Source organism: Macrobrachium rosenbergii, chromosome 42 (genome assembly GCF_040412425.1).
Source record: "Macrobrachium rosenbergii isolate ZJJX-2024 chromosome 42, ASM4041242v1, whole genome shotgun sequence".
NCBI classification, from domain to species: domain Eukaryota; kingdom Metazoa; phylum Arthropoda; class Malacostraca; order Decapoda; family Palaemonidae; genus Macrobrachium; species Macrobrachium rosenbergii.
This window is the reverse complement of record NC_089782.1, coordinates 15,831,789-15,855,900: the sequence shown is the minus strand read 5'-3', so window position 1 is coordinate 15,855,900 and position 24,112 is coordinate 15,831,789. Positions and strand designations below refer to the sequence as shown.

Genomic DNA, 24,112 nt, shown 5'->3' with positions numbered 1-24,112 from the left:
CATTGCATTATTGTAGCGCGAGCTAGTACTAGCAGCAGCATAATACCTGCAATGTGGTGTTTTATTTCCATCTCATGACTTACATTTGTAAACAGCAGTGAGTGTTTTGTGACAGGAGAGAGAGAGAGAGAGAGAGAGAGAGAGAGAGAGAGAGAAACCAATGCTTGCAGGATACGGGATTGTGACTTGATATGAGATAGCTACGAACCGATTTCCTTTCCTTCAGAATCTTGCATAACTTTGCTCCTTGCTCCGTCAGGGCTGCTACTTAAAATCGGAGCATGATTTAAAAAAAAAATGGATGAACTTACGTCAGCTCTCACTATAACTGGTTACGGGGACATAATAATTTTGACAATTTTTACTTCATTCGAAACAACTTGTCCGTAAATGAAAAGTGACACAATGGAGCAAAACCTTTTTGTCCTGAATAAGAAATGGAGAACAGCTTCTTTTGACGATGGGATTAGACTCAGATTTGGTGTGAATCCCGTCTTGAAGTATTTTCAGTTAGTTTTTAACTTGATTCTAGGTTCAAAAGAAGAAAACTTCAAGTCGTAGTACAAAAGATAATACAAATGTTTAGTAATCCTGAACACGCTCATAATAACTATCTCTATCAGAATTCGAAAGCTACAGGAAATATAACCTCAGATAAAAGACAGAAAACGCTCTACCAAGCTGACTGTTGAGAGAGAGGGAGAGGGTGGGGGTCGTTGGGGGGATAGGTCGATGGAGAGGAACTTGTTCATAATGACAGAGGGCCTGTTGGTGGGGTGGGGGTGGGGGGGACAGCGGAGTAACGAATAACAGCTCTTCGTTCCCACATTTAAAAATTCTCTCTCTCCCCTCTTCGGCGTCGGTGACCCTGGTAGTTGTGACGCCAGATAACCCACAATTAACCAGTAATCTCTCTCTCTCTCCCCTTGCTCTTTCGCTTTCATTTTATATTTGCTTAAACTCTCTCTCATGTATTTGCAAAAATTCTCTCTCTCTCTCTCTCTCTCTCACTTTTTTTATATGCATAAAATGTCTCTCATCATGATGATATCTAGTAAAATTATATTTCTCATAAATATGTATGCTTAAAGTCTCTTTTTATTTAATTTTCAAAAATGTTTATACTTCCTCTTCTCCTTCATCTCACTTGTTTTTATATTTGGTAAATTCTACAGGTACTGTTCAGAAATTAGATAGTGTTAAACGATGTAGACCTATTTATTACCAGATTTAAAAAATAGTGTTTCCCTGTTTCTCTTTCTTGCAGAACTTCGAAGTGGTTCCCTACCCAAAGGAGAAGTATGGCCAGTTCTACCAAGGCGATTCATACATCGTCCTCTTTGTAAGTCACTCGAGAGGTACTCGAGGAAAATTACCATCACTTAAGAATTCATCGCTTGAAGCTGTTAAACAAAGACTTTGGCCAATTGCTTTCATGATGTCCTTTAATGAATTTATAAAGTTATTCGTATAAGTGGTCACAGACGTTTACTTAATCATGGAGCATATTTAAGGAGGGGTTGCATTCTATAATTTCATAGTTGCTTTTTACCACCTGGAGAAAGAAAAAGTTTTGGCATGTTTATATTGTTTTTTTTCGAGTTGCCGATGCAGTAAATTCCTTTCAAAATTAACCCGAATGCGGCAACAGCCTTAAGTGGAATAGAGATTTATTTTTTAAAATGATCCAGACTTTTATACTTTTTATAAACCATTGTTTAAGACAGAAAAAAACCATTACTGTTGGAAAAACAGACGAGTTCTAAATTGATACTGGACACTGCTTTAATAAGCTTTGTGTATGGCTGCAGTTACAAGATTTTAAAAAAACTTATTTTGCTGATTTTTTTGGAATTTAAGCTTTCATTTTCCTTTCAGACCAAAGATGATGGAGGTAACAAGTCATACGACCTCCACTTCTGGCTGGGATCAGAGTCCTCACAGGTGGGAGACACTTTTTTTCACGACAATGAATAGAATTTTAAAGTGAGAGAAAAAGTATTTCTTGAATAGGTTTTGTGAAATGAAAATAATTTGTAATCTGTTCCATTTACAGTTAGAACGTTTCTTAGTTTTGCAGAATATTTTCCAAAAACCTTATGAATACACGTACAAAGGCTATTTTAGAATGACGAAATTCATGAAATAAAAATAAATAAAAATACTGCAGGACGAGGCAGGAGCTGCTGCGATCAAGACCGTGGAACTTGATGAGCAACTGGGCGGTGTTCCTGTCCAGCACAGAGAGGTGGAAAATCACGAATCCTCACTGTTCCTCTCAAGGTTGGTTCCATTTCACTGGCAAGGCCTGGTTCCTTGCAGGCAAAGGAAGTTTGTTTTTGCTTGCACCCCTAGAATGTTTTGAATTCAACTTAGTAGTTGTTTTTATTCAGCTTTTACCCACAACCCTTTCTTCACGTAATTTAATTAAAGCTTGCTGTGTTTCCCTGGGACGCCACCAGTGAAACTTCATCTCGATAAAGTTGACAGTCTACTGATTTCTGTTGAATGGTTGGTTTTCCTTCACACATGAGGAGTGACGTCATGAAACCAGTGGCACTCATATAGTACGAAGGAAATATTTTTTTTTTTTAGATGGAACGAATATATGTAGATATCGACATTGTTCTAATTATTTGGGTCTTAAACATAATTATTCGAATGTAATAGTAAAAGTAAATGCTCAGTTATTGAGATTTTGAAGATTAACATGCTCCGTACTTCAGTTCTGTAATTTCAACAAACGGTAGTTTTAGTTTTCAAAATGTTTCATTAAATTTTGTTAATTCACATTATTTGTTCTGCCGATTTTTTATATATGTTGTTTGTATGCTTATTAATCTTATTAAGATTGTAAAGTTTGGTTTCTATGTGATTTGAAACAAAAAAATCTTCTGGTGAACAAAATTCACTGAAAAGTCTGCCAGAACTTTCTAGGGCATTTGTAAAAGAATATTTACATTTTTAATCAGTAGCTAGATCAGCTATAATTCATAGTTCGAATAACATTTTGTGGAAGCAGAGTATGATACTGGAATTGACGGCAATTGGTAAACACAGGCCATATTTATTAGCTTTACATCAGGATGTGATTATATAACGTGCCCTCAGACCTACAGTAGGTCTCTAAAGAGATGAATTCTAACTAATTTTTCCCTTCTTTTCAACAAATAGCCTCTTTACGACTCCCCTAAATTAGACTAGCTTTTTGTACAAGAATGAACGTACATCATGACCAGTATAATGTTTAGTTAATTTTTTGTGCCAATCAAAAATCTATATGATAAATCATAACTCTTACCCCTGTGTTATTTTAAAGGACATCATCAATACAACGTGGATAACTTCAAATCAAATTGGCAACAGTGATGTGACATCTTGGCCAAGTCAGCCCACCTATCAGAGTGGGCAATCAGTCAAAATTACCCTCGTCTTGAATGTCAGCTGGACTTGTGTAGATTTAACGCTGCTTATTACCCATAAGGAGAATACTTTTCCCATTTTTTCCCCTCTGTAATTTATGAATGATGAGATTATAGACTTAATCATAATAAACCAAGATGTTTCTGTACAGTAAATAGACTTAGTCCGGTATTAGTATGTTAAGGATTTCCCAAAAATACGATTAGCCTGCTGAAATGTTCTGTACAATAGTGTATACAGTACATAGTAATTCTAATACAGTAATTGGATGAATATGCATACAGATGCCTTATTAACTGGGTTTAAAAGTAACTTGTAATAAAGAAAGGATGAGTTAATATATGCTTATCGTCACGATTTAGTCATAGCGGCGTTGATTACACCCTAGTTAAATTTCTAGACTGGCATTTTGAACATGAAGCAGAAAAATGTAATTTGATTTTCATAGTCCATGCTCTTCACTTGTAATTTGATTGAAAAGACTGTTGAGTTTACATAACTTTTATGCTTACTTCTTATTCACCTTAAAAACTGATTACTTAAGAGAAGCTTGACTCCGCCAATTATAAGAGTAGGTTTGGAAATGGGAATTAAGGATAATGCATGGTTCAAAGATCGGATAAGGTGTTTTGACCGCATGACCCTGCAATTATCAATCATGTTATCGGCGGTGGGCCGAGCCTTTGACCAAACAATTCTATCTGCAAGGCAACAGCTGTCCCTTTAGTGGCCTTTTATGACACAGACCTGGTGTCGTATAAGTCTATGGGAACTGCAATATGTAGGTCTGATGATTACAGCAGACAGAAGAAAATTGCAAAGAGGAGTACGAGAGTGGCAGGAATCTTTTGCATGGAGTGGGTTGAAGGTAAATGCAAGTGAAAGTGAGTATATGGTGTCCAATGAGGGAGATAGGTTTATTATACAAGATAGAAGAGACCTAGATTTAAAACAGGATCTGCTTTAAGCCAGGAGGGAAGATGTGACGCTGAAGTTGTGATCAGGATAAAGCAGCTTGGGGAAGTAGAGGAGGGTGGTAGGGTTAGTTTATAATAAAAGAATTTCAAATAAACTTAGATCTTTTATACTATAATTAGACCTGTAATAATATATTTGCATGAGAAGGAAGGAGTGAACAGAGATGGGAATCATGAGGTGGATTTTGAGGATCTCATTGTGTGAAAGGCTAGAAAAAAGCATAAGTGCACGAGTGTGGTAAAGATTACTGATGATAGGAGAGTTTAGATTGAGTTGCTTTGGGCATGTGGTAAGGATGAGAGAGGATGGAGTGAGTGAAGAGGGCTTGAATAGAAGCTGTTAGAGGATTAGATGGTGTGATAAAAGTAATGGAGGATTTGGAGAAGGGTTTAGCAGAGGAAGGTGCTTGTGACAGGATGCATCAAGGTAAATGACCCCTTAGCTAAGGGATAGTAGTGAGAGGAAGAATTAAGGGTAATAGACAAGAAATTATGAAGTGAGGGACAGACAGGCTAACTCACTGCAGTTTTTTCAAGTCATGTCATCACTGCTTATGGGAAATTTTTCTTCTTAGGTTTAAAAATGGTATCAGATATCTGAAAGGAGGTGTGGCTTCAGGGTTCCATCATGTTGATCCAGATGAAGCTTACCCTGCCCGTCTCTTCCATGTCAAGGGTCGCAGAAATGTTCGTGTCAGGCAGGTGAGTACATTAGCTTTTTTGTCCAGGTTTATCTTCGGAGCGTAAGTCTTCTTTTTGTGAGTATCAACTGTAATAAACTTGCGTCTCCTTTGTGCCATATTTCAGTTTGTAATGGATGTTTCAAAAGTTAGCTATTTGGTTGGATGACAGGAAGATATACTGCATTGGTGTTAGCAAATTGTCACACTGATTTGATAGGTCCTAAGCCTTGTGATAACTTTTTCTGTTGAGTTCATTTCCTTGTATGGTGGGTAAATCCTGTTAACGTTGACAGATCTAGTAGTTGTGTGTCTGATGAAGGTATGTTTTGGTACACTGTGGAGCAACAAACATTAGAATCTGATTTGCCTCGAATGTAGTTTTTAGATTTATCTTAATTTTTTATCAGTAATGATAATATTTAACAAGTAACCTTAGCCTTGTAACTTATGACTGCATTAGTTTGTGCAATCGGTGAAAGATTGAAAAAGGCAGTTTTAATCCCTGTTGTAGTTATCGTGAATAGTTGCAGTGCATTAAATGGCCAATATTTATTTCTTATGATTGCGTGGCATTCCATGAGTCAAGGGAAAAGAAGATGCTTAGTGTTTAGGGGGCAGAGTAATAATGTAAAATAATAATACAGTATACTGTAGATGTAAACAAAAACAATTTTCAATACAAGGATATATTGTGTACAGTATGTAGATTAAAAATTGTTCCTTGCATATACACTTATGAACTTTACCATATACTGTACATACTTTGTTTTCGTAAACCTTGCTACTGTTTAACATAGCATATATAGAAATTAATTTTTGCCTGTGCGTGAGTTGCTATGTGAAGTTGTACAATACAGGGAGAATTTCAATATACTGTGTGCCTAATTGTCTCATCTCTTGTTACTTACATGAGCTTTTGATTGGAGTTAGGGAAGATTTCATCAGTGTATACATATAGTAATTATTGCAACATCCTTTAACTGAGTATTTAGTTTAGCATTTAGAGATTATTATTACAGTACTGCATTATTTTGATAAATTTAACAAGACAACAGACATTCTTAAAGATCACCTAAAGGATTTATTCCAAAATTATAGATGAAAGTTGGAATAAAGAGGTGGGACAGCTACATATTAAGAGACCAGTTTTGCTCCCCAGAAATAGCCAGTTAGAATTTTTTGATGCATTCTCAGTGATGCTGTAGCCTTTGTAGATCTTTCTCCATTTGAAATGAAATAACAGGGATTGAGGTCTTTCTTATTATACACAGTACAGTATTTTATTTAAATACTGCAGTTATCAAAATATACATATTGGTTTCATCTTAATGTTTTGCATTACTGTATGCTGTTATTCTTTACTGTTCATAAGTGCTGTATTTTTAGGTTATGAGTATGCTATATGTGGTCTTCTTGAATTTTGCTGCTCTTGTTCTTACCTGGTGATTAATGCGCTCATCAAACTTGTGTCCAGGTGGAGGCCAGTGTTGGTGCCATGAACAAGGGTGACTGCTTCATCCTTGACTGCAGGGACAAGGTCTACGTTTACGCGGGACCAAGCAGCAGAAGAATGGAGAGACTGAAGGCTATTCACGCTGCCAATGCCATCCGTGATGACGATCATGCTGGCAAGTCGAAGGTCATCATCATTGGTGAGTAGTTGTGACAAAGTTGGAGACTATGAGAGGATGCTTTTTAATGGTTAGAAGTTAATAATCCATTAGGGGAATAAGCAACCATGTTGAAAAGGTAGGAAAAAGTTTTATAATAATGCCTATTTGGAGAATCTTAACAATGTTGGTCAGATCCAGCTAAAATTTCCCAGATTCATTGCACTTAGAGAAATAGTTTAGAAGGGCAATTATGAACTTTTTATATTACTGAAGAAAACTTTGATTGCACTTTACTGGATTTGTACCAGAGTTTTAAGTTGAATGATGAACCAAAGGTAAAAATGAAGGTAAATTGCACGATTTTTCTTGGAGGGAATTTTGGCACTACTTTACAGTCTTAATTATTTACTAGGAAGATTTCCTGAAGTGTTAGCTGGGAGTGATAACCCATGCTTTATTAAAGAAAAATGTATCAGAGTATCTGCTAGTTGTGAAGCTCCTAAAAGTCATGATGAAGCTGTAAGGGTAAAAGTGAAGATTTCTGAAAGATAGGGAATGATATACAGTAATTATATTAAGGTCCTTTTCATTTTTTATTTAATTTTTTAGAATGCTATGTATGCTTACTAAATATCTGTTTTCGTTGACTGTAAATTCTGATGGTCATTGAAACTGAAACTTCTGATATTCTTTATAGATGAGACAGCCACAGGTAATGAAGTAGGAGAGTTCTTTGAGAGCCTTGGTGGTGGGTCTCCTGATGACATTGCCGAAGAAGACACAGCGATGGACGACTCTGAATTTGAACGACATGAATCTGTAAGTACTGCAAAGAAATTCATTTTTCAAATTTCTTTTGGATCAGAGGTATCGTCAGTATAAAGCTCTTGAATTAAACCAGACAGTTGATTAATTGTCATAAGTATCAAGTTGTTACTCTGACATATGAAGTTTATAATACTGTACTGTATATATGACATATGAAGTTTATAATACTGTATATATTAATATTACTTCATCTTGCAATTTAAAACATCGTTTATAAGTGTTTGGTAATTAATTTGAAAGTCTTTGTATTACCATATAGTACATGTATTTGGTAATTAAGTTTTGAAAGATTTTTTATAATAATCATTGTAGAGTAAGTTAATAGGCTTTGGGCGATTTAGGCAACTAGTGAAGTAGTGATTGCTGAATGGAATAATTTACTTGCTGTATAGGTAACTGATTACTATTCACTAGACAATTTAAGTGATTATATATAATATGAATCACTGATTCATAACTACTGAAGTATGCTGTAAATCTTGCTGTAAAAATTGTTACTGTAGTTTTTGCCCTAACATTGACATTGCTGTATATAATAAATAGGCTTTTGAACAAAATGGAAAATACTAAGCTAGTTTGGTGTTGATACAGTAGCTGTATTTGTTGTATTTTGTAATGTGAACATTTGAGTATGTGCAGAGAGAAAGCTCTAGAGGGAAAGGAACCAGAACCTTAACAAAGCAGATGGAAGGAAGAAAAAGGCTGAAACGCCCAAGTGGATGAGGGTTGGAAAGATATGAAAGATGTAAAAGGGGGAAAGCATCCAAGAAGTAAAGAAGTAGATAATGGACGTTTTAAGAGCTGAAAATCGACAATAAAAATGAGTTAGCACATTGGAAATCAACTTAATTTGAGAGTAATTTATAGGCTAGCTAAGGGATTTTGACATAAAAGCAGGATCATATGAAAATGAGATATCTGGAAAGATGGAAAATGGAGATGTGTAAGCATTCATTGAAGTCATGACCAGCATACTGTATATGAAAGCATGATAAAGAAAGAGTATAAAAATATTATTACATCAGTGTACAGTGAGAAAAGTCATTACTTTCTGCTTCTTTTGAAATTATTTTGTTATAAAACCACCTGTGTAGTTAATTTCATGCCCAGTTAGATGGGTAATGTGAACATTACCAGAATGAACCCAAGAGACTCATTTGTAAGTGATAGTATTGTAGAGTACTATAATTATAACACTAATGTAGAGTAAAGGTAGTGGCTAGTAAATATGCTAAACTAATGAAAGCATCTAAAGAATACTGAAAGGAAAGTCACTGGACCCTGCAATGTGCATATGACATGGAAGAATCAGAGGAATCTATTACAAAGTGTTTAAGATGGATTAGTAAGAAGGAGGACAAAAAATTGAGTACTAGTTGAAATAAATCCAAGATTATGATGTGACTAGTAAGGAAATGAAGTGGAAGGTCCATTCAGGAAAGAAAACCATGTGGATGATATGGCACATACGTTAAATTAATGCAGTAGCTCCACATTAAGTGTAACAGTGTCACAGAAGATGGTCAAGTTCAAAAAGTACAAAAAGAATTAAGAAATTTTCATTGCCTAAAATGTACAAGATACTGGTCGAGCCAGACAGGAAATGTCTATGCTGTGATGGAAAGGCGTATTTGGAGGAGGTGGATAATTTATCTTACTTGGCAGTACAAGGGATTCTCAAGCTGGTATTAAGAAGGCAAGAGGAATTTCAGCAACTATCATGGGTGAAGTGTTGGATTTGGCAGATGGGTAGCCCATTAGTAAATAGCAAAGTTTGTGATAAAATAATGTACTGTACAGTATAAGGCATTTGCTGCTGTATTTAGCAGATGTGGATATTGATATAGAAATGGTATGATATTTTTTAAAAGAAGTGATTTCAAATTTTGAGTCATGGTTAGTGTGTTTTGTAGAGAGGTTTTGTTTCCATAGGCTGAAAAATACACACATCTCAGATTTAAATATTTTGAGTATGTCATGGGAAGGGAAGAAGAGCAGGTGTTAAGAACAGTTAAATATATGTTCAGAAGAGATAGATATATGGTCATACTGTAGTAAGAAAAGTCCAGGAGAAAGATCTGGAAAAACCCTGCTGAAAAGTTAGGGATGAAGATCTGGACTTAATCAGTGTGGTTCAATGAGAGACTGTAGGATTCTAGTTTATAATTGTTGCATTTATGCATTGTTTACAAGGAAATTCCTTTGTAGCTGTAAAACATACTTATACTTAGTTACACCTGCATGAGAAAATTTTGATTCACTCTGCAAATGCATTTGTCATACTTGTGCATCATACTAATTACTTTCACCCTACCACCCACAGAAAGTAGTGACCTTGCACCATATCTTTGAAGACAGCTCTGGCGCAATGCAAACAAAAATGATTGGTGAGAAGCCGCTGTTGCAGTCTATGCTGGATTCAGGCGTAAGTATTGGTAGTTTGTAATAACTGGGATGAAGAACTGGAAGAAACGATAAGATTATTGCATGAGATTATGATGATCGAAATTCCCCCTTTTGTTATAGTTTTGATTAATTATGTGTGCCTTATTTTTACAAGCATTCAGTTTAGTTTCAGACCCTTTAAGGATTTTAGGGTGATCCTTAACTTCAGGGTTTTGAAGGTGATCCTTAATCTCCCACTTACGTTTTCCACCCTGCAAGACTTGATTGGTAAATATGTATATATTGGAAAGTTTTATTTTTTCAGCTATATTTTTCAGACTGATAATAATTTTTTATTTTTTTCTTAATATTCCTTTTGATTTTACAGAATTTGCTTAGCATTGGATTATCTTGATGCATAATGAGACAATGGTTAACTTGTTGCAAAGTGTGACAAATTTTAGTTTTGTTGGACTGGAACTTTGTAAATGGTAGCTAATGACTATTACAGTATTTGCCATAAGCTGAATGTGGCTGTGGGATACAGTTACTGAAAGATTTTGTTGGAACTGAATTGCAATACTGTATTGGTTATTAATGAAAGTTTTTAGGTCAGGATGGTGCCCTCCTTCCTCAATTAGCTCCTGACCCAGAAATCTTTGTTAATATGAGTCTGGGAATAGCTGTTCTAAAGGTTTTTGAAGGTATCTGCTATTGAAAAGGTAACTTTCAACAAAAATCAGATGTGTATTTTGCGTGAAAAAAGTAATCCCCAAACAGTAGATCAAATGGAGAATCTTTGATGTGAGATTATTTTTGAGAAATAGGTTTGTTGATTGAATGTTTTTTTCTTGACTGCTTTGGCTGAACTACTGTATATTGCAGGATTCTTTGAGCTTAAGGGTTCACTTCTTTGTGGTGAGACAATTTGTTTCATCTGTTGCTGATTTTGGTTCAGTGTTGATAGTGAATCTTTTGTCCAAGTCTGAGGAAAAAAGGAAGGTCTTGTTGAAGGAAAATTTAGTCAGCTGAAATGCCTAAAAAATTTTATTTTGCTTCAGCAGGATGTCTGGGTTTTGCCTTTCTGTTGAATGCTGTTTTAAAGTATCAATGTTTAGATTATTTGGAATTACAGTATACCTATTTTCATTTAACATCTAAAATATTATGGTTTTTATTTGTTCTGGTATGCATTTTTATCCAGCATATTTGAGTGGATTGTTGAGAATTGCAGTGATTTTGTTTTATGTTCATGTAAAAGGTAGTTGGTGTGTTTTTTGTTGAATGATAAAGAAATTTTAAAGGAATCTTTACTAACACTGTAGTGACAACAGGAGAAGTCCAAAGGCAGACTCCATTACCTGTTTACCGTCCTGTTCAGAAAGGTATTGTAGCTCAGCTTTCAAATCACTATTTAAAGTTTGAGAATGATTGATGTTGCATTTGCAATAGACTGTTACCATTACACACATTAACACTTGTCAACTTCATTGTAAACTGTAGCACTGCATTTGAAGAATGTTAGAAAGTTGTCAGCACTAAATATTCGGAAGCGTTTGGATGAAACAAATGAAAAATTAAGAATTGGATAGTACTTACAAGTTTGTAAACATAATAAAGCTGATGTCATAAACATAATAAAGCTGATGTCATAAACCTGCAGTGTGAAGAGCAGTACAGTATTCTTGAATGTGCTTTGTTTTTAGCGCTTGTTTAAAAAGAACCATATTATGTAGTCTCAAGTAAGGTGAGAACATTCACAAATTATGTGTTGATATTGCACAGAATGGTTCAACATACACAGTACAACTATTGCTATTGATGGGTGAAGAAAATCTGCAATTCTATTATATACTGTACTTAATATTCTCTCTGTTAAAGAAAGCTTTTGCTAACTTGAGCTGTTGGCCTCTTCAACCATGATAAATAAAAAGAATTATTGATAGATTTAAGAAAACATGTTGGGAGAGAATGACAAAAGAAGTAATAATGACAAGACAGCTTGTTTTCTGTACATGTAATTGCAAAATCACTCGTTAATCTATTGGAGACTCTGAGATATTTGTAGCATGATGGGGTCTGGCATATGGATTTTTGTCTTGCCAATTGCATGGTAACCAAAATTGTTGATCATGGTGGTTGTTTGAGACCCATCAAACAACTGCCAAGATCAACAGTTTTGGATACCGAGCAGTTAGCAAGGTAAATGACCTTTATGCCAACTTCCATTTTGCTATGGCAATCTTGGAGACTTGCCAGCAGAATAAGAGTGATTCTGCAGTTGGATAAAAAGATGAAAGGCTGTGTTGTAATTGTTTCTTCTTTTTTTTTTTTTTTGCTTTCCCTCAAAATTTTTACTCAAATCTCCAAAATTCTTGTGTTTATTAAACCTTGAGAGGCCAACTTATCAAGTTATGAAACCTTTCTTTAACATAGAGAATAAAGTACATACATATAACTGTGGATTGTCTTCATCTATTCTGAGACCATGAGAGAGTGATGATATTTATCATTGTTTTTGTTAGCGAACTTAAGCTCTTAAGGCTTAATCTAAAGAACAGGAGCTTATGCTGCTACAAGGCTAGCTTAATGGCTCAATGTTGGTAAACCTGAGAATTTTCCAATGCTTATGGATATAACTGAGGTAGCGGGTATTTGCAGCAGCCATTTATTAAAATAAAAAGCTTCAATATGTAACTTTTGAGTGGTAAAATTTCATTTTGGTATTTTGATGAATAAGTTCGGATATAAGTATTGTAGATTGTTTAATCAGAGCAGACAGCGTAAGTTATTAGCTTTCACACAGGAGGCAAAGTGAGCTTTGTACAACTATAATAAATAGCAAGTTTATAATATATTTTTGAAGCACAGAGTGGTGATATGCCGTAATTGTATCCTAAGGAGCAAATTGGAACCCTTATACAGTTATGATAATGTTTGGGATCAGTGGTAAGAGTAATCTTACTTTTTTGCTTCTCCTTTAAAGATAATGATTTTGGGATTTGTTAATCATTTGTAGATAAATTGCTACCCAGCTGCTAAAGACCAGTTTTGACCGTGCATGCCTCATGGTGTCTTGTTCTAAGTGTTTTGGCTAATCCATTGGATGCATGTTGTAAATCAAAGGCAAGAAGTTGCTTTAATAGTTCCACTGGCACTGGATGGATTATGCACAGGAATTGGTGTTCTAGTCCAGTTGACTACATTAGACTTGCAGATTGCATTGGGTTTGATGTGAAGTTGACATGATAGAAAGGAATATTTGCTTTCTGCTGTTTGGATTGTTTAAATTTAAAATTTTCTTTTGGGTTTTTAATAATGCACAAGTACTTGCATATTTCAGTATGTTTTAAGTATTTGCACTACTTTCTTTATTAAAACTCTTAAGATTTTTAGCTAAATTTCATACACTTTCTATTTTTAACTGGTATTTTAAAGAGTTGAGAATTTGATGAAACTCTGGGTACTACAAGTAAAAGTATTTTCTTTAAAAAAAGCTTGCGCTCTGTTTTTAACTTATTCTGTTGTCTCCAAAGTGATGCATAGGATCTAATGAACACTTGTTGAATATGTATTACTGAATATGCTATGCTTTAAGTCTACAAGCTGTACAGTATATGAATATAGGGTAGTTTTGAATTGACACTAAAAGTTCCTTGGGTATCTTGGCAACTTTACTTTTGAATCCATCATCCAACCAACCAGCATTGTGTTTTATTTCCAAATAGTGATGATAATTTGTCTGCATTTTGAGAATGTTTTGGTTGCATTTTCAATAAATAGCATAGATGTTTTCCTTAAATGTTTGTCTGCTCATTTGGCTTCTTCATTGGAAACTTTCATTATCTTTTAAGAGATTTAAGTTTTCAAGAGTCAGGATTTAGGAATTTTGGTTTTGAATTCTTTCTTTTCGTGTGTGAATTTTAGATTGTTTAAAATTTTCGACTCATTTTTTGTTTCAAAATATGCCTTTTTCAGACCAATGGAAGGAACTAAACAATGGCTAAGAAATGCTGAGTTACTTGTATATAGTGATGTATGTGCTAGGAACAATGATAGCATAAGAACAGTCTTATTTTTAAAGTGTGGTTATTTAATACTCTGAAATTGATTCAACAGTTATAATTTTTTGCGATGCTTTTTTGTGATGTGTACAGTATTTAGAATCTGAAGGTTTGTTATTGCCACATTTATACAGTATAAATGTAGCATAACCCAGGCAGTATCATTACTTGATTGTTTACAAAATTATACAAAATTCTTTTGAAGTTTCTCTAAACTATTATATGATGGATTAAATGTGGCATTTTTGTCTTTGTAAAGATAGAAAAAATTAATGCCAAAGCCTTAAATAAGCATCATCTGGAAATATCAGGGGAAATGTTGTATGATGCTATATGTGAAATAGGTAGTTTTAGGAAGACCATTAAATCTTATTAAATACAGAGGTCCATAACGTGGGCAGCCAATTTCCTTTAGCTAAACCAGATAATGAGGTGATTGTAATTGTCACACAGTTATTGTTACTGTTGTAATACCAAGTAGGGATTTATTAATGAGAAGAAAAACCTTACCTCTGTGTAGATAGGAATATACTGGGGTCAAACCACGTTTTTAAAATTTAATGATCCTGGAAGTAAGTATTCTGGTATGACAGAAATATATACAGTATATAATATATATATATATATATATATATATATATATATATATATATATATATATATATATATATATATATATATATATATATATATATATATATATATATATATATATATATATATATATATATATATATATACTGTATATATAATATATATATATATACAGTATAATATATATGTAATTAATTAATTAATTAATAAACATCTCTTTTAGGTCTTAAGACATTTTGATTAGCAGATAACATGATGGTTGGTAAAGTTCTGTACAGAATTCTTCCTTTGGCCAAAGCTGCGTCACATTCTCTCTTATACAAATCACTTCTTTCCTTTTGCCTTTTCTGCATCGTTTTATAGATTCTTACACTTTACCTTGCATTAATTTGCACTTCTTGTGAGCCTTATGAGTCTAGAAGTGGGGTTTAGGTATCTCATTGTTTGCTTTTGTTCAGATCCTAAAGGGGTTTTATTAGACCTGTATGAGGATGCAGGAATCTTGGAAAAAAGATAGATGAGGAAAGTTTAGGCAGAAGTTAAAAAAATTTACAAAGATTGGAAAAGCCTCATTGCACATCTAACCCTCTCAGGCAAAAGCAGATATGAAAACTATCACAGTGATGATGAATATACTATTGTCGTATCTAGTATTTTTTTCTGTTTTGAATTAGGCCAGTTTTGTCTTGCATTCACTGAAATCAAGTAATGCCATACATAATTGATGCTGATATTTTGATGATGATGCTTGTATGCCAAGTTCAAGTTACATTGATTGAAATTGTGTTGTAGTGTTTCTTCAACCAGGTTTGTAATAAATTTATCCATCACTGAAATACAGTTTAAAGCCAAATAGTATTACTGTAATGTTAAAATATTTAATTGATATTAAAATACAGTAACTCAAAAATACTACGTATAACAGGAAAAATACAAGGCTGTATAAAGTTCAAAATTACTGCAGCATACTGTAGATATAACTTATTCTTGGTAAATTTAGTGTATTGTACACTCTTCATTGGTACATGAACATGGTTGAAGGAAGATATGATTTTGATTTTTGTTTTGCAAAATCCTTTAAATGGCCCCTATATTTATCTTGGCTTATGCCTTTCTTCACAAAACAGGAGAACGAGCAGGTAAATATGATCATCACACATTATTGTATGTTGCACTTTGCTTCCGCAGTAAAAACATAGCTGTTGCTCTTGTTTTAAAGATTCTTTCTTTCATGAACTACATTATATCTACTGGATGCAGACATTCATTCTATTCCTTGGGGTAATATTGTATGTTTTCTTTTTAAGGTTAGATACCAGATGTAGTAACTTGTGATGTCACTAACAGAGATGTATAAAGATAGAGAGGGTCATTACATAGAAATGCAGAATCTAAGGCTTGTTTTTAGATAGGATGTAATATAATATTCAGCTTTGTAAAGTCTTCCAAAAAGCCCTTTTAGAAAACTTTTTCGATAGTTCTTTTGTGATTTTGGTTGAGTCTAACTATTGCTGGGTATCGTTGAAGCTGCACTGATTATGCAGGTTAGTATTTTCCATCTCCTGCAATGGAGGGAGTAATAAGTAGTTGTAGTTTAAGTGATATTCAGTGTACATTTGCTTATAGAAAACTGAAGTAGCTAGTTGTTCTAGAGTTAGCAAAAATGTGGAGATTGGTTAAATCTTGGGGACTACCTGATTTAGATAATTTTTATGATTCTTATGTATACTATATAGTAGTGATGTAAAAGTCATCCTTGGTTACAGTCACAAATGCACTTGATGCCAGAGCACACATTTGGGGGAAATGGTAGATTTTGTACAGCATTATGCTTATAATTACTTGCTACTTTTCCGACATATATAGTGTCAAAATTTTTATCTGAAATGTCAGTAGCTTCAGCAAAAAGAATTCTACACAGTAATCTGATTTCTAACAGATCCTGTGTTCTTGAATTGTTAGCATGTTCATTACTGCATACACTGCACAGATAATTTACTCACACTTTTTGTAATTACTAAAAGCACCTCTGCTAAGCAGTACAAACCAATATATATTTTAAGAAATTTCATTATTTGACGGTGCTGCAAAGCTGGTAATGCACTTAGAAAAAGTACAGTAAAGTATTAAATTTTTTAAATTTATATTTAAAAAGCATAACTTGATTTGAAAAAAAAAAAGAGACATACTTGCTGTTTCCTTTCTTTACAAATTGAAGAAATTCAGAAGATTTCTAATTAACTGCACAGCTAGTAAAGGGTCATCTGGTTATGTACACACACTTTTGTGACACTGCTTAAGGCATTGCACTTTTGAAAAACTCTTGTTGCCCTGGTTTATTATTGTAATTTTTGGGGGGGATAATAGCTTCAGTGATAACTTAGTAGTGCTTTGCATTTCAGGAAAAGGTATTGCTTTTGGTTAGTAGTTTTGCACATTGCTTTTAAGTTTACAAGTGAAATGGATATTTTTGTATGTGCATGAGAAAAAGTATACTATTATGCTGCAGTTTGTGTTAGCATTACAGTACTGTACTGTACTACACAATCTGGCTGAGAGTTATTAATCTGCATTCTTACTATAACTGAGCTTAAATGCTAACCCAGTCCTGGGTATGGTATTAGTGGTGGGAAATGATTTTTGCATTTTAAAGAAAAATATGAAACCAATTTGAATATTTGAGAAGCATTGTAGGTTGGGTGACTGCCTTGTAATAAGAATAGTACATACATGGATGTATATGTAAACTGGAATCTTCAGTTTGGTGCTTAAAATCTATGGTAACGACTTCAGGAAACCTGTAGTATTAAGTTTCAGGCAATGGTTTGTAGACATAACAAAAATAAGACAGTAATTGTTTCCCCAGGGAGTATAGTAGAGACATCCAAGTACAGTAGTTAAATCTTTTAACTTGAATATGCTAGTTGTCCTTTCTTTCAGTTAGTGCAGTACAGGGTATGACCTTTGCCTATTAACCTCATCAGCCTGATTATTAACCTTAATAACATAAGTTAAGTCTCCTGGGTTAAGGGTATATATGTTAACTTTTATTTTTTACTAACATATAACCTTGTAGAATCTTGAAAGATGGTTGTATGGCTTCTGCTGAGAGCATGAGAGAACTTTAATCAGTTTTATTTGTATTAATGGGATTTTTCATTTAAGCAATATCTAATTTTAGTTCACAAATCTTTGGATTATTCTTTGATACAAAGAAAGTGACAGAAGCCAAAGTACTCCACTGTGATTAAGACTCTGTGCTCTGTTTTAACCCAATGGCTGCCATGGTCTAGTTAACTTCAGCTTGAGAATTGGTACCCTTGTACCCGTATGTAAATTTGGTGTCTCATAGAGCCATAGTTTTTCAAAACTTGAAATCTTTACTCACACTTTTAGTTGTACATGTGTCTGGACTAGTTTTGGGGTTTGGAAAGTCTTGGGTCTTGATCTCTGTGATTCATCAAATGAATAAGCCCAACAATTGCAGTTTTAAAACTGAATATTTTTGAACCAGAAGAATTCAACAACATTTTGGTTTAATTCATGAGTTATGTATTCTTTATGGGCCCATTTGATTGATTATGAGATTATTGAGCTGTGAAAGTTTTACTGTTAAAGTATTGCAGTTATTTTAATTTTCTTAAATGTTAAATATTACTTGCATCATGGTGAAGGTTAGGCACAGGAATGCTATAAGTCTTGACAATTGTGAAATATTTGTTGCATTAGAGACTAATATTAAGTTATTTTGTTCATTATCTAATTAAGATATTGTTAAAAGGATTACTTAGAATAAAGTTTAGTGTTCTATAGTGAAGTCAGGAATTGAATAATACTGAATTTAAAATTACTGTTGAATAGTTAAGTGTTCAAATGCATAAATTTACTTGTAGATATGATGATTTTTTCTCACTCAAGATATTCCACTTTAGGATTGCTTCCTCCTGGACACTGGAAACAGCGTGTATGTCTGGATTGGCCGTGGATCCAGCAAAAATGAGAAAGTCAAGAGCATGGAAATGGGATGTAAGTCAAGGTTCAACAAGAACATTTCTTGTAAATTTGTCAGGTACTTAGTTTAAAAGTAGGACAAATCCAGTTTAAAAAGTAGGACAAAATGTTGGAAGGTCCAGGAAATCATGGGAAAAGAGTATAAATGAAGACCTAGACCTGATAGGATTTCAGGAAGAATGAGGTATAGGTCAGAACAGAGACAGGATAACTCATTTCAAATTTAACCTCATGAAGTGTAAAAAAAAAAAATTGACATACTGTAGTTTATGATACTGATGATGATAAAGTATGTTGAAGTTTTTCAAAATGTATGATATCTGTGCTTCCTACATTTAGTGTCTTCTGGCTAATGAATATTTGAAGACTTTTTTGCACATATGAAAAGTATGATATTTTTTCTTGTAGTAAGATAATAAAATGCCAGTACAAAGTACAGTACAGTATTTATGATGTAAAATCTAAATACAGTGCTGTTTGGTAAATTATATATTTGATTGGGTAGTACAGTAATTAAGTAAATTATTTGAATGCATGTAGAATACGTTAGAGATTTTGGCATACCTTATGTTTACAAAACTGTGAAAGTACTGTGCTCTTAGATAGTTTTCATTTTAACAGACAGTGGCAAAATTTCAACATGCTATACACAGGTGTCTACAACTGCATTTTATAATACTGGAATACTGTATTTTATACTGTTCATAGCATTCTTTTACATTTTAATTTTTATGTGTGGTCAACATATTTTTTTGTGCAGCCTCATATGTGGAACAAAAGGGTTATCCGAAGTGGATGGGGGTTCAGAGGGTGGTGGAAGGAGCAGAACCAGCTGTCTTCAAGTCTTACTTCAAGACCTGGAAGGAACCTGAAGAGCAAGTTGGCCTTGGACGTGTGTTCACCAAGCGACAAATTTCCACTGGTTGGTAACAATGGCTTGAGTTTACAGATTTTCACACATGGATATTATTTAATGTTAATGCTAAAAATTTGTTCAATCCCTTGTAAGTTCTTAAGATGTATTGCCAGTAATGTTTGCAAGCACAAGTAGTAGATTTTACTGTTGTAATAAGTTGAAAATATAGGAAAAGAATCTATTTTTAACTTACTACTTAGAATTGCTGTTCAGTCTTCTTTGCTGCATGTCAGATTTGAATGAAAAGACTCATCATTCAAGAGAATGAATATAAGCTGTATGGAGATTATTTTTTTGTTGGTACAGTTTATGGTACCTTATAGTATATGATGGTCACAATAGTGCTTTTTGACAAGTAAGAGGGTAACATTTCCTCCATTTCCAACTGTTTGTTCTTACAGCCCTAGCACAATTAAAGTTTTCCATTCTCCATTTCAGTGTCTGCTGCTGATGTAGATTTTGATGTCAGTTCATTACATGCTGAGAAAAGGCGCCTTTTGCGGAAAAATGCTGGTCCTGCATTTGGCTTCATGCCAGATGATGGCTCAGGAAAGGTCAGTTTTCTGGAAAATTAAATGGTTTTTTGTCTGCAATTTGTGATCAAGATACAAACAGTTTTTAGACCAAACTTGGTTTTCAGCACAAGATATTTTCATGAAATTCTCCAGATCACCCCCTGAAAGATTAACTGAGTACTGTATTTGAAATTGTAAACATTTTTTTTTAGATGAAAAACAGTTTTTTCAGTGTCATTAGTGAAGCTAGATTTATTTGATGTGTCTCTGGAGGATGTGTTCATTTGCTTTAGTATGATTTTCTTATCTAAGCCTAATTTTGGGGAATTTCCCCATACATTTATGTGGTGTTTTGTACCCACGATATGTTTATTATAAAAATTTGCTAATACAGTATATACTCTGAAACTCAAATATGTAAAAAGTATTCTTGGGCCAGTTGTAAGTGCTGTGAATCTGGATGAGTTGGATAAATTTTGGAGCAATAAATATCTTTGATGTCCTAAACAGATCGAGATTTGGCGGGTGGAGGACTTTGAGCTGCAGCCTGTTGATGAGAGCACACATGGCTTCTTCTTTGGTGGAGATTCTTACGTTATGAAGTACACTTACGAGATTGAAGGCAGAGAGCGTTATATCATTTACTTCTGGCAAGTCAGTATTATCCCACGCCTGACCTATTTCTTATGCAAGTGTAAATACACTGTTAAAATAGTTAAAATGCTTTGAGGTAATAGTACACTTTGACTGTACTAATGTAGTATAATGTAGTACTGTATAGAGAGTTTTCAGAGCTTCAATTTTTAGGGCTTGGGTTTCTTTATGCATGGTGTAGAATAATTTGTGGTTTACCAGTGTATAGTATGAATAAGTTTCCATTATTATGGCTTGCCTACAAACTTCATGAGAATCTCAGATTTTCTTTATTTTTTATTGAAAGGGTGTTGCAAGTAGCCAGGATGAGAGAGCAGCCTCTGCAATTCATGCTGTTCGCCTGGATAATGAACTGAACGGTAAAGCTGTCCAAGTGCGTGTTGTTCAGGGGTATGAGCCTGCACACTTCCTAAGGATCTTTAAGGGTGAGTTACCTAAGAAAGTACTGTATCATGTAAATAACTATACTTTGAAGATTAGATGTTACTCACAGTACTTACGGTATTGATTAAATATCCTTAACCCTTTAAAGAAGTTTGTTTTTATGCATGCAGGAAAAACCTAGCTGTTTCATCACAAAACTAGCCATCCTTATAGATCCCTCATCACTCTTCATATCTTCAATGAGTGCTCCATATAACTGATGTTTTTTGTTATGAAAGCAGATTTTTTCATTGCCTCGTCAGATTTTTGAAGAAGGTAACAAAACTGAATAACATTCATATTACAGTATTATAGAATGAGACATTGCATGCTTCATTACACCCCTTGTGACAAAACTCATTTCTCTTCATTATTGAAATTTCTGTCGATGATATTTTTTTAAGGTAGAGGTACAGAGTATTTAACAATAAAACTGTGTACTGTATGCAATTCGTTTTGGTATTAAGAACCAGTCACTTTACTACTGTCTTCTGGAGCATGAGGTCCCTTTCCACCCACCCTCCAAAAATGGAAAATCCAGCTTGCCATCTGCACATCCAGGCTCAAGCAGAAAATGGTCACATCAGATGTGTATTTTGGTCAGAGCAAACCTGTCAGTTTGGTCCCCAGTTCTTGCTTTTCCCTAATTGACTTTTGCTGTTTGTTTGTATTATCTTTCGTTTCCTTATCCTGATGATTTTACCATTTATGAAAGCTTAGGTTTGTATGTTAGGAAAAATACAAATTTCTTATTAATTTGGTATTTTGTGTGCCTTAGGCTTTAATAATTCTATTAAGTGGTGCTCTTATAACTTATCAGTATGTGTCTGTCTGTCTGTTACTGCTTCTGCATATTGTAAGTCTCCTTTGTTTTTTTAAATAGCCAGTCTGCCTAGTTTTAATTAGTTAGGAAATTAAAATTACTATGGATAGCTTCATCAGTTCTTTAATGTAGTGCTTAGAGAAGTTCAGTGATCTGTGCTATGCATAGCTTATTTGTTAGTTTTGTACCTGGATATTCGTATTATGTTCATGATTTTTCTTGTTTGCAATAATTAATTTAATTATGGTCCTTGTCCTCAGCCTATTGTAATTATTTCTTAATGGATTTATGGTTGCCATCAGGGTTTTTTTTTCTTACTTGCAAAGGTCATGTTATTTTACGGTGAAGATATAATACAGCATTTGGTGTCAATATGTAGTTAGTGATTCCAACCTCCTTACAGCTGTCACAAGGGTTTTTTTACCTGTTTAGGTCATGTTATATTGTGATGAAGATATATAATACAATATTTGGTGTCAAGATGTAGTTAGTGCTGTCACAAGGGTTTTTTTACCTGCTTATATCATGTTATTTGCAATGAAAATATAATACAGTGACTCCTCAGTATATGAATTTATTTAATTCCAAATTCCAGTTTGTATATTGAAATGTTCGTTATATCAATCCGAATATTCCCATAAGGAATAATGGGAGTTCAATTAATTTGTCCCACATTCATGAATTTCCCCATACCCACCCTTTGTACCCATTTTAATACAATTATTTTAAGCACAAGTACTATATAGTTTAGTGATAACCATATTCAATAAAACAAATAAAAGAATAAATCATTTCACAATAAAATTTAACATAAAAGATGAACAAAATCATATGTCACCGCTGTGATGCACAGCTAACTTGAGAGAGAGGGAGGGAGTGTTTTACTGTTGAGGAGAGAAGAAGAGTAAAAACATTACTGTATGTACATAAAAGCAGTAATAATTCACATAAAAAAATGAAAGAAGGGAATTTCACAAATTTAACAAAATAATACAATATATAAACAATGATATGCAGTAAAGAAACAATAAAAAATCGAAAGAGTCTCTTACTGGAGTGAGTGTTCGGGACTGCGCTGAGTCAGATGGCAGAGAGGAGAGGGAGGGGGTGGTGGTGGGTTGTTAGGTTTGAGAAGGGGGTTCACTTCCCACTGACTTCGGCTCGGATGATTTTTCACTACATGTTGCCCGTTTCTTTCACTTACACTTGATTCGCCCGAATCACTTCTTTTTGTTACGGTAAAATACTGTACCTATCAAGTGACACTTGCTTTCTACTATTTTTCAGCACAGTACAAGTAACTCATCCCCACATCATAAAACACACTGGCACCGCATTCAGCTTCTGTGCACCTTGAATTGTTTGTTTGAACGATTTCCTTGTGAAAAGTTACTTGATCTCTCTTTCTTTTTCTTACTTGCATTCTTTAATTATTACTTATTTGTTTGCAAAATCCTCATGTTTATTGGATTATAATTTTAAATTCGGCCATTTGCCAACAATAAGTTGATGTGTTGTGGCATAATTAATCTCCTTGCACTCAAGACCCAGGTGTGAAAAACACGTCAACAATCATATATGCGTGAGGGATTGTTTTCACAACTGCCGGACGCTGATTTCTCTCTCTCTCTCTCTCTCTCTCTCTCTCTCTCTCTCTCTCTCTCTCTCTCTCTCTCTCTCTCTCTCTCTCTCTCTCTCTCTCTGACACACATACATACACACACAATCGGACACACACTATTGATTCCTTTGATTATCCTTGCAAAATGTGAATAAAATTGATATTGTTATCAACCTTTGCCTACTGCAAACATTTCGGTTTCCTCAAGGGGATCCTGCCTCTCCTCCCTCAATCCTGGCTGGCTGCACACCATTTGCCACCAAACAGTTCATAAATTGAATATTTAGCTCATACATGGAAACAAAATTTTTTGAAAATTTTACTTCCTTTAACGAAAATACAAATAAATCATTCATGTGCTGAGGAACCACTGTCATCAAGGGTTTTTTTTTTTACCTGCTTAGGACATTATTTTGCAATGAAAATAAAATACAGTATTTGGTATTAAGATCTAGTTAGTGATTCCAGCCTTGTTAAAGCTGTCATCAAAGGTTTTTTATACCTGCTTAAGTCATCTTATTTTGCAACGAACATATAATACAGTATTTAGTGTTAAGATCTAGGTAGTGATTCCAGCCCTCT

At 34.1% G+C, this 24,112-nt stretch overlaps 1 protein-coding gene across 13 annotated transcripts in view; it reads left to right on the top strand.

The window, feature by feature from the left end:
* Positions 1-24,112, top strand: part of Gel (Gelsolin) — a 67,113-nt gene that overhangs the window by 26,028 nt on the left and 16,973 nt on the right. For 7 of the 13 annotated variants that reach the window (XR_010849875.1, XR_010849874.1, XM_067085592.1 and 4 more), the window contains exons 2-13: positions 1,268-1,342; positions 1,879-1,944; positions 2,171-2,283; positions 4,976-5,102; positions 6,558-6,735; positions 7,394-7,515; positions 9,848-9,949; positions 18,500-18,593; positions 19,339-19,500; positions 19,933-20,048; positions 20,520-20,663; positions 20,950-21,088. Coding sequence is in view for 9 of the 13 variants with exons in the window: in XM_067085592.1 (XP_066941693.1) it covers positions 1,268-1,342; positions 1,879-1,944; positions 2,171-2,283; positions 4,976-5,102; positions 6,558-6,735; positions 7,394-7,515; positions 9,848-9,949; positions 18,500-18,593; positions 19,339-19,500; positions 19,933-20,048; positions 20,520-20,663; positions 20,950-21,088 (1,438 nt within the window). In the remaining 4 variants the exon portion in view is untranslated. Of the gene's footprint in view, positions 1-1,267; positions 1,343-1,878; positions 1,945-2,170; positions 2,284-4,975; positions 5,103-6,557; positions 6,736-7,393; positions 7,516-9,847; positions 9,950-15,694; positions 15,707-18,499; positions 18,594-19,338; positions 19,501-19,932; positions 20,049-20,519; positions 20,664-20,949; positions 21,089-24,112 lie in introns of all 13 variants that reach the window. The other 6 variants (XR_010849873.1, XR_010849872.1, XM_067085591.1 and 3 more) reach the window with 1 other exon arrangement.